Source organism: Mizuhopecten yessoensis, unplaced genomic scaffold, assembly GCF_002113885.1.
Source record: "Mizuhopecten yessoensis strain PY_sf001 unplaced genomic scaffold, ASM211388v2 scaffold10771, whole genome shotgun sequence".
In the NCBI taxonomy this organism is placed as follows: domain Eukaryota; kingdom Metazoa; phylum Mollusca; class Bivalvia; order Pectinida; family Pectinidae; genus Mizuhopecten; species Mizuhopecten yessoensis.
This window is the reverse complement of record NW_018408713.1, coordinates 368,650-379,329: the sequence shown is the minus strand read 5'-3', so window position 1 is coordinate 379,329 and position 10,680 is coordinate 368,650. Positions and strand designations below refer to the sequence as shown.

At 33.5% G+C, this 10,680-nt stretch overlaps 1 protein-coding gene and 2 long non-coding RNA genes across 6 annotated transcripts; 2 read left to right on the top strand and 1 right to left on the bottom strand.

The window, feature by feature from the left end:
- The first annotated feature begins 680 nt into the window (after positions 1 to 680).
- Positions 681 to 2,015, top strand: LOC110462348. 2 transcript variants are annotated; one of them, XM_021516287.1, is made up of 2 exons: positions 681 to 1,782; positions 1,819 to 2,015. In XM_021516287.1, the coding sequence occupies exons 1-2, from the start codon at positions 735 to 737 to the stop codon at positions 1,863 to 1,865; spliced, it is 1,095 nt and encodes a 364-aa protein (XP_021371962.1). In that variant the 5' UTR covers positions 681 to 734; the 3' UTR covers positions 1,866 to 2,015. The 2 variants fall into 2 exon arrangements, with proteins under 2 accessions (XP_021371962.1, XP_021371963.1); XM_021516288.1 differs by having other exon boundaries at positions 681 to 1,785; positions 1,822 to 2,015.
- A 477-nt stretch (positions 2,016 to 2,492) lies between these two features.
- On the bottom strand, positions 2,493 to 4,776 carry LOC110462349. Of its 3 annotated transcripts, none has more exons than XR_002464261.1 (4): positions 4,715 to 4,776; positions 3,269 to 3,456; positions 2,839 to 2,945; positions 2,493 to 2,602 (listed from the first exon to the last, which is right to left on the bottom strand). It is a non-coding gene; the product is annotated as an uncharacterized LOC110462349 (long non-coding RNA). The 3 variants fall into 3 exon arrangements; XR_002464263.1 differs by lacking the exon at positions 4,715 to 4,776 and adding an exon at positions 4,554 to 4,577; XR_002464262.1 differs by lacking the exon at positions 4,715 to 4,776 and adding an exon at positions 4,495 to 4,518.
- Positions 4,777 to 8,579: 3,803 nt separating this feature from the next.
- LOC110462350 lies at positions 8,580 to 10,350 on the top strand. Its single transcript, XR_002464264.1, has 4 exons — positions 8,580 to 8,634; positions 9,541 to 9,728; positions 9,904 to 10,010; positions 10,249 to 10,350. It is a non-coding gene; the product is annotated as an uncharacterized LOC110462350 (long non-coding RNA).
- Positions 10,351 to 10,680: the final 330 nt, after the last annotated feature.

Sequence of the window (10,680 nt, the reverse complement as noted above, 5' to 3'; positions counted from 1 at the left end):
GCTGATTCGGTATTGTTGCTATTACACTATTCGCTGTGTTAGATAAACAGATATTGATTATTAGTTCATTATTCGTTTATCTCGTTATTCCTATTTAACTAATAGGTCTATATAGCACTATTGGCCTCCCTCCTTTACCCGCGCTAACCTTGCAGGGTTTGACGCCAAATGAGAGAGAGGACCTATTTTATGGGTCGTATTGTACAGTTTATAGTGGTAATACAGTTCTATCCTATTTTCTTTCCACCGTTTAAGCTTTGAACAGTCTAAAAACGGCGTACCGCTTCAGATTGTACATCGCCCCACGGTGGTACATATATATGTATCCATTTGTAGGTACTCATGTATACATATATATGAGCGGCTAGACATAAGATTGCTGTGGGGTGGCCGACTCGTCCGTTTTTAAACGGAACTACCAGCACCTGGTCAGAACACATATGTTGCAGCTTTCTTACATCAACCGGAATGTTTTCGACAGTTTAAAATGTACAAAACAATAACACATAGCTTGTTTAATCTGCGAAGGATATAGGCATACTTCGTTTACATTCAAAGGTAACCTATAAGTTCTGAAATCGTGTCTGAATCGAAGTTGACGAATCTCGCCATTTTGAACAGCATGTTCAAGACACAGTCGTAGCTGGAAATTATTTATTGGAACTCGTTGGCGTCTCAACTATAACTCCACAAAGAGCTCTCTAGTAATATTTCAATCCCCACGTCGACGTGTGATGTCAGAAGAATGTGGGCCTATACAATGTAAAATTGGTTCCGATATAATTCCAATGACATCACAGAAAACGTACGCTGGGATAACGTTTACCCATAACCTACAATCAAGCAGTAGTATTTTTGATGCTTGTGTGAAAGGAAGGACTAACCTAAATTCACTTTTAAGTATTGGTATTCACCCCAATGGGCTGAACCCTGTATTAAGTTTTAATATTATTAAAAGTGTTGTATATTCAAGTATGTTGTATGGTTGTGAGCTTTGGAATTCATATACTAAGCAAGCTGTAGAAGAGTTGGAACGTACACAGAGATATGCATGTAGACGTTGTATTGGTCTTCCTAAAACTTCCTCCACAGCAGTGACTGCTCAGTGTTTAGGGTCATTTGATATGTGGAGCGAAGTGGAGAGAAGGAAACTATTATTTTGGAACAAATTGTGTTTAGGTGGTCCAAAATTTTTATGGAAAACACTTTTTATTATTAGACTATGTCAGTTTATGTATGGTAGTTCATCAACTACTCAAATAGGATTTCTGCCTGATATATATAACATAATGGTTAAATTTAATATAGAGTCATTTATCAATGACTATGTTCTAAATATATTCGTACCACCGATGTTATGCTGGAAACGTTTCATTAATAGATTTATATATGATTTTTATTATATAAGGTGGACAGATAAACTAAATACACGTGATGAACATAAGAGATATGCTGCTATCCATAGTGATCCGGGAATAAATCCAATATTGCAACTAAGCACTAAACAAATTTCTCAACAACATGTATGGGATCTAGTAGAGTTATTTAAATACTCAATATCTTGTGAGAATGAATTGGTTATATGTAAGATATGTGAGAAAACAAGTAAAGATATTGTGTTGCATTTTATATTAGAATGTCCAGGTTTATACTTAAGCCGTGATAAAATGATGGATGGTGTTGTAAATGCTATAGAAGTATTGTCATATGTACAGTTTTCAGAACTAAGCATTGAAGACCAGTGCAGCTTTTTACTTGGCGATCATTCACATGTATACTTGACTGATATAGAGTGGGAAACACTAATGATAAATATGGCTGGAAATATCAAAGGAATGGTATGTGAGATGGAGAGTTTTCTATAATTAACCTATTGATGTATATATAAGTGTAAACGTATATATGTAAAAGATGTATGAGGAATATATATTGTAGTGAACATTTTGTATTATGAATTATATAATGCTGTTATATGAATGTCCAATACGTCATTATTTAATACATTTACTTCTCAAAACGATGTATATATATGAAGTAAGACACATTTTGTAAAACTGTTTTGACATATGAAATCTCCTAATGGAGGAAATAAAGAATGTCTGTCTGTCTGTCTGTCTGCCATTTTGAACGAGACACAGTCGTAGCTGGAAGATATTTATTGGAAATGTCTCTTACAAATCGTATTTACGTCAAACAACTCATGTCTTATAACATGGGTGAAATCTACATATCAGTAGACAGTGTATTCGTAACAATATATTTAATTACTCAGGCATATATACATCATTCGTGGGTTGTCTGGGGATGAGCTACCCCACCTACAACTCACAATACAATATTTTTCTCGTGTTCCTGTGTGGCGTAATTCAATGTTGGCATACTGTATCAATTACCCATTTCTAAAAGTGCAATCATCTTGTGTTGTAACTTTCATCTTTGATTGACATATATATTAATCATCTACGTAGTAACAATAACTGATAACAAGTGAATTTGTTTTGGACAGTGTTTTTAATAATGGTAATAAATAGCAATAACAACAACAGCAACAGTACAGATACATCGCGCAATATCACAGCTATGTTTGGTAGTCCTGTGGAATCTGAAATCAACAAAACACGATTATAACTAATAATAAGGGATAAAGAACTGATGAAGTACGAACTATACAAGGATTGAGCACATTTCAAATACATTTTATCAATCTTTCATAGTTTTACTGCAAACGAGGTAGAATTAACATATTTTAACATCATTTAAAGTCGAATATATTTGATTAAAAAAACACTTTTATTTTGCAAACTAAAATGTTTAGGGGGATTTACAACCCCTACCCACCATGATTTTTATGAGTACCCGGCCGATCTCCACCTCCCTGGGTTACGTCTAACCAGTCAGGGTTCCGGTTATGTTGAAGGCGAACAACAGCAGGAGACCAGAGATCACTGAAATAAATAAAGGTTCGGACGTTACTTGGGTGGTCAAACGTTAATAATGGAGAATGTTACAAGGAATGGTCCAAAAGTAAAGAGGAATGGCGTTAATGCTGATCGTAATAAGATAATGTTGACGAGGGGCGGATTAAGACGGATACACGGGCGCTGCAATCCACCTCCTCCATAAATTTGCTGACTGACCTTTCTCACTCATACTATATATAATTTAGATATCGTGAAATTTCATTTATTCATTTTTAAGTTATGTACATTAATAATATAATGTGTAGGAATAACATATTATTATATATTGTGACATATCTGTTACTTACAGAGAGCGAAATTGGAGCTCTGTTTCTGTTGTTGGTTTCCGTAGTTGTAGTAGTAGTTACTCAGACCGCTACCGGAACCGTAGCCTGCCATCCCGTACCCGGGGGTACCATATCCGGGGTACTGGGCCACAACAAAGGCCACTAGACATGGGATCAGGATCAGGGCGAGACACTTGTTCATCTTGTAGCTGTAAAGGGTAATTATCAGTATCTTATAACAGTGTTTCATTACTTTTAAATTTACATTTATTTACATTTATGTATATGGCAACATACAAAATATGACTTGAACCTAATATCTAAGTCTACATTTACACGCGTAACCTTACGTTTTCATCGTATTCACAAAACAGACAACTTTTATTTACTTACATAGCAAACTTACTTTTATTAGCACAATGATGTTCCGCGGATCGACCTTAACTATGAGGTTTTCTACGCATCAGTATTTAGCGATTCCGTTACTTTTAACATGCATACTAATTTTATTTTATTTTAAGCGGTTATTATAATTCAATTAACGCTATCGGATTTGTGCAAAATGTGTTAAAATGTGCATATATCTGCTATAATATATGTGAGAATACTTCTTATATATTTTCATGTAATAAAAATAATAATAATAATTCGAGGTTCTGATATACCGCTTTATCACAACCTAGTTCGTAGGTCGTCTCAAAGCGATTCACAAATCATTATCCGTGGTTATAGGGTCTTTGCAACTAGCCAATATCTTTCCCAACTCCATGGGGAGCATACAGCCGGTGCTGCCATTTCGGCGCTCACAGTTAGCATTCTACAAGTCTAGCACTGCCAAACCACGTACTCATTTACAGCTGAGTAGACTGGAACAAGCGGAGTAAAGCATCTTGTTCAAAGCTACCACACAGTACCGTGACGTGACTCGAACCTGCAACCCTTCGGTCACGAGTCCGGCGTCCTACCACTAGACTAACGTGCCTACTATATGTAGAGTAGTAGCAAAACGTAAGTTGTCAAATAAAGCTACCCCGTCAAAAAATGTGTATACATCAATTGTCACATTTAAACGTTATTCGACTGAATTGTTCATTATTAAATTATATTTTAAGTTGACAACAATGGAAGACATTATTTTGAGATCTTACCTATTTAGGTATCTACGCAGGGATTTTAGTTAGAATATTAATATGTCAAGTTTCCTACACCTTCTCATGAGAACTAATTTTATTATTTTGATATCTTACCTATTAAGATATACTAGTATACTCAGGTAATTGTACCTTGAAAACTTCAAATGTCTTACATGTTCACACGCTAAAATGTATAAACCATGAAACGTTATTGATCCAATGTCTCGTTCTTCTATCACTGAATTCACATACACATTCTTTAAGGTAAAATATCAAGAGATTTACATGCTGATATTTAAACTATAACAGAGGTGTAACATGTACAGTATCTTACCTTTCTGTGTGGAGATCAGGCCAGCTCTAACTAATCCCCGCCACTTCTGTCCTATATATGGCCTTACCGGAAGTAGATGTACATATGTAATATTAGGAACTGTTCGTGGACTTAAGAAATGATTCCCTAAGGGGTCAAAAATTTCGTGCAGGACGTGGCTAGTACGGCTTCCATGTATAAGAGACGTTACATAACATTGCTGACTTTGAACATGTTTTAGACATGCGCTGTGAACTACACTCAAGCAACTTTTATCCATAACATATGTTTTCCCTATTGATTTGTTTTTCATTTTCCTTTTGCATAAGTAAAATCGAATCTCCAATACTATCTTGGAAATTCGTAAAATTTAGACTTACCTGTTTTTCAATTTGTATACTCCAGTTCTTGTGACTTGAATTTATTGATGTCTTAATTCATATCTGTCGTTCTGAAAATAAATACTCATTTTAAGATAAAGTGGTCTGAAGACCTTGATATTCGATAGTGTAGGGTGGCGATAAATGTATATTTTTAGTTCTAATTTTGCTTCAGATTTATACACTTACAAGTATGCTCATTTCGCGGCTAAGGTAGCAGAGTACAGTAGAAATGGCTTGATCCTAAAAATAAAGGGCATGTCTCAGATAAACATGGATAGCGTATTCATCCTGCACAACACACCTACATATATATATCTATATTTACAAACTACATTTTGAATACATTTTTTTTAAAAGAATGATTTTTTTTTCAAAAAGTGATTTCCCCAGATTTGGGACTTGTGAAAACCATGGTTACTACAACAAAAAACGCCAAAAAATGCTAAAAAACATGATTTTTAACCCAAAATTTGACCCACGCAACTAGTTTTTTTTCTTAAAACCTGTCTTAAATTGAATATCACCTACTCGGTACCAGAAATACTCACGTTTGAGCATAGGTCGTTCAATTTAAGTGCTGATTGTTTTTCAAATTTTGATACATGTAATATTACATGGGTTATTCATTGTACAAAAAATATCACCCATGACCATCGTACGCTACTGTACACTACTACCCGATACATCACTTTGTTTTTCCCAAAATTTCATTAAAATCTTTTAAATGTCTGGAAAATGACACAATGAACAAAACGATGTGTTCGTTTTCTTTCTCACTTTACAAAGGGAGGTAATCTGAAAAATGAAAACTTGAATAGGTTTTTAGTTTTCATGAATAAGATTTCTTTTTGGGTGAAATATGATGCTTTGAGATCATGTGCATATGTAAAACAAAACAGTACAGTAATACTACGATGTTTCTGTTTTGTTTGATGACGACATAGTAACTGTGATGTTATCATAACTATGACGTCATCAATGGGCATCTATGACATGAACACTAGGAAACCCATCACAACAACAAACTAGCAACAGACACACTTCCAGTAAAAGATGAACAGCACCAAAATGTCAGATATTCTGTAAAATCAGACAAGTGTCACCATAGCAACTGTTATTTACTTTCCTCGCATAGAATTGACAGTGACCCTCAGAACTTGTTCATTTAACATATTTCGCTAGAAAAAAAAGATTTTCTTCAGCTGTAATTAAGGAAATAAAATGTATTGATATCACTGACTTTGCTAATTTAATCTGTATGCTGAATCAAGTGGAAAAAAACATCTAAAATAGTGTTATTAGAATGAAAATAGATATTTTACCCATTTTCGATAAATACAACTTTATGTATTAGTAACCATGGATACCGGGTGCTGAACTGAGTGAAACAGACTGAAATCTAGTATGAATGCATCAGGAGATAGCCTGTAAATTATTTCTTGTTTGTTATCAACTTAAGCAATAACACAATTGACACATATGTGATGAATTGTGAAGTGCCTGTGAAAAGGGCGAGTTACCCCCCTTTAAACATCCACAGGTATCAGGCCATTGACCGATATATTGACCTGTATGTATAACCTTTTAAACGTTTTTGATTAGTTTTAAGCAATAATGAATGAAAGTGAAGCTGAATCAAGCATAAAAAGGCGTTTTTCAGAAAAAATCAATATCTATGAGTATAAGGTAGCAGAGTACAGTAGAAATGGCTTGATCCTAAAAATAAAGGGCATATCTCAGATAAACATGGATAGCGGATTCATCCTACACAACACACCTACATATATATTTATATTTATAAACAACATTTTGAATTCATTTTTTTAAGAAGAATGATTTTTTGTTCAAAAAGTGATTTTCTAAGATTTAGGACTTGTGAAAACCATGGTTACTACATCAAAAAACGCCAAAAAATGCAAAACAACATGATTTTACTCAAAACTTGATCCACGCAAGCAGTATTTTTTTTCTTAAAACCTGTCTGAAGTTAAATATCCTATACTCGGTAACAGAAATACTCACGTTTGAGCATAGGTCGTTAAACTGGATTTTTCAAAATAATTACACATGTGCTGAGTACAAAAATAGACTACATGAAAAGCTAGCTTTTGTTGTGTAGACACAGATTTGAAAATGGCCAAAAATGTCGATTGTTTTTAAAAATGTGAAGCCCATATAGTCCACTTCATCATGTATATGCAAATTTAAGTGCTGATTTTGTTTTGTAAATTTTGATACCTGTAATATTACATGGGTTATTCATTGTACAAAAATATTACCCATGGCCACCGTACGCTACTGTACACTGCAACCTAAGATGTAGCAAAATAGCAATTAATATAGAAAAGTATCACATATTAGGAGGAAAAAAATGAATACAGAATAAAACCAAACATAAGGGACGTAATCTAGTAAATTAAAGAAATCAAAATTCTATCTAATACTAGTATTCTTTGAATACCAAATGTTCATAGTTACAAAAGTGTTTTGAAACAATAGACCAAGAAGAAAACCTAATATAGAATGATAACTGCATAAATAAAAAAAAATGGTTACATATATAACTAAAAAATGTCTGAAAAATGCATAAAGCATACACGCAATACTAATGAACAAACGGTTGAAAGTAAGTATTTTTTGTTTTTATCAATTTTTTTCACCAAAGTTCAGCCAATGTCTCACATGAGTTATTTAAAAATATACATTAAAGACGGTCTTTATCTACAATAAAGAGACATTTGTAGCACATCTACACATTGTGGTATATGCCCGGTCCAGTACAACCAGCCAGTTATGATTTATAACAATAAATACCTATAATAACGTAATTAACATATCTGAAAAAGCTCTTTTGAGTTAAAAATGTGTTTCACGTCATTTTCTTTTTAAGAGAAAAACGACACAAAGTCACATCTAAAGGAAGGTTTCATCACTCTGCTGATAACAAAAAAAACATCATAAAATGTTGTTTTAAATGTCCTACAGTATTTGTTTTGTAAATAATATTACTATAAAAACTTTCGTTTGTTGCAACTTCGCTTTACTTTTATCTTACCTTAAATCTTTGAAAATATAGCTCAAAATACAGCAACACATAATAAAGGTGTATTAAGCTATATAGGTCTAAACAGCTATGGTTCAATCGACAGGTGTACTGAACACGATAGTGTATTTACATCGTTGTATCAATAGAAATAGTCAGTATATTTTATTTTTAAATCGAAATTATTTTGCTACGTAATTATAAAGGTAAACGGAAAATAAAACATTTCCGTTGAAAGAATATACAGTTTAAGATAAAAGTTATTGGTGTATATTTTCACGGCGAATGTGTGAATCATGCTAAAGTTCGACAACATAACGTAACAACCCTTATACACGGAAGCCGTACTAGCCTCGTCCTGCACGCACGCATTAAAATGTGGACCCCTTAGGGAACCATGGCCTAAGTCTAAGAACAGTCTATATTATTACATATGTACATCTTTCAGTTAGGGCATATAAAAGGACAGAAATGTAGGGATTTTATCAGAGCTGGCCTGATCTCCACACAGAAAGGTAAGATACCGTACATGATTATATCATACACTGAGTTTTCGTTCGGATAAGTGAAATTCTAGTAACATACAAATAATTAACTTTTTCAAAACGCTGGAAAACAAACAATATATGTAAGTTCATAGAGAGCATACAGTGTTACTTACATATATAATTTATATATTTTCTCGAATCCAGGAGCACCATACTTATATCCATCAATGTAAACTGTGCCTTCGTTAGACCTTTTATGGTTCATACTCTAATTGTTTATGCCTTGTTAAATTACCTTACAAAATGGGTATTGGCATAACATTTTATCAGAATTTGACTTAAGATCCAAAACGTTTAAAGGGTTATACATTTTATAGTGCCAACCTGAAGAGGGAAACTTGAACTATTTTATATACAAATACCTCCCTATGTATAAATCTCATTTTATTATAAAACCTTCTGATGACTTGCATTTTCATAGATCGACAAACAAATATAGACTTTAAAAGTATATAGATATACACAACGACAGATATGTTTTTTTATTCACCATTATGTCTATAAATATAAGAATATACTTGTTTTAGCAATCGCATTTAGCGCATTTGGCGCTAATATATAACAGCCATTTAAAATAATTTTGATACGCATATTAAAAATAATGGAGCCGCTAAATCGTAATGAGTATAAAACCTGATAATTGAAGCCGATCCGCGAAAATATCACAACTCTAATAAAATTATCTGTGCGGCAAAGTAAAATAAAACCGTATGATACGGTACTAAGATCAAACGCAACTGCGGGTATATCTATACTAAGATCAAAGGTTCAAATCATATTTCGAATGTCGCTATATACGTTATATATAAATACGTTAGGAAACAATGTAATAGATACTGAACAGTTAATAAGAAAGATCATTTCCTTTTACAGCTACAAGATGAACAAGTTTCTCGCCCTGATCCTGATCCCATGCCTAGTGGCCTTTGTTGTGGCCCAGTACCCCGGATATGGTACCCCCGGGTACGGGATGGCAGGCTACGGTTCCGGTAGCGGTCTGAGTAACTACTACTACAATTACGGAAACCAACAACAGAAACAGAGCTCCAATTTCGCTCTCTGTAAGTAACAGATATGTCACAATATGTAATTCTGTCATGTTTTTCTTACACATTATATTACAAACGTACACCATTAACGTCCTTTATCCTTAAAACTGTACCATTCCTTGTTACATTCTCCCTAATAAATGCTTGACCAGCCAAGTGATCTTTGAATCTTTTTTGTTTGTTTCAGTGATCTCTGGTCTCCTGCTGTTGTTCGCCTTCAACATAACCGGAACCCTGACTGGTTAAACGTAACCCAGGGAGGTGGAGATCGGCCGGGTACTCATAAAAATCATGGTGGGTACAGATTACAAATCTACCGAAATATTTTCTTTTGAACTGATTGCTTAATTAGGTATGTTTGACTTTAAATTATCTTGAAAATTATTGAATATTTTGAAACTTTGCAGCATGTATATTATCACGTCATGATTGATAAATGATCATGATTTCAAAATCTATTGGAAACTCATTTTGTAGCTCGATCTGTACCAGTTTTATAACCCAACTAAAATAGCTGTTTTGTTCATTCCAGATTCCACAGGACTACCAAACATAGCTGTGATATTGCGCGATGTATCTGTATTGTTGTTGTTGCTATTGTTTTGTACTATTATTAAAAACACTATTCGATAAATATTTTTGTTATCAGTTATTTTGTTAGTATTTTGTATTCAAATACTGGACGAATAAATGGTCACGGAGACTTAACGTTATGTTTCCTTGTTTGAAAAATCAAAATAATTTATTGAAATATAAAAAAAATATCCTGCTTTAGTAACATATTATCATAAAACTGCCGTATTATCGTCATTTGTGCATTTTGTTTTAGCTGAAACAAAAGTAGTGCACAAATTATAAAGCTATAGATATTCTGTTTTTCGTATAGAAATATCAGAAAGCTCGGAAAGACAGGAATTCCACAGAATTTAAATACGGGTGAACATATAACTATAATATGATAAAT

Coding starts and splice junctions, on each gene's coding strand:
- LOC110462348 (XM_021516287.1), top strand. CDS start 735: ATGTCAGAAGAATGTGGGCCTATACAATGTAAAATTGGTTCCGATATA. Junction 1,783..1,818: donor TCATTCACATGTATACTTGA/CTGATATAGAGT, acceptor TGATAAATATGG/CTGGAAATATCAAAGGAATG.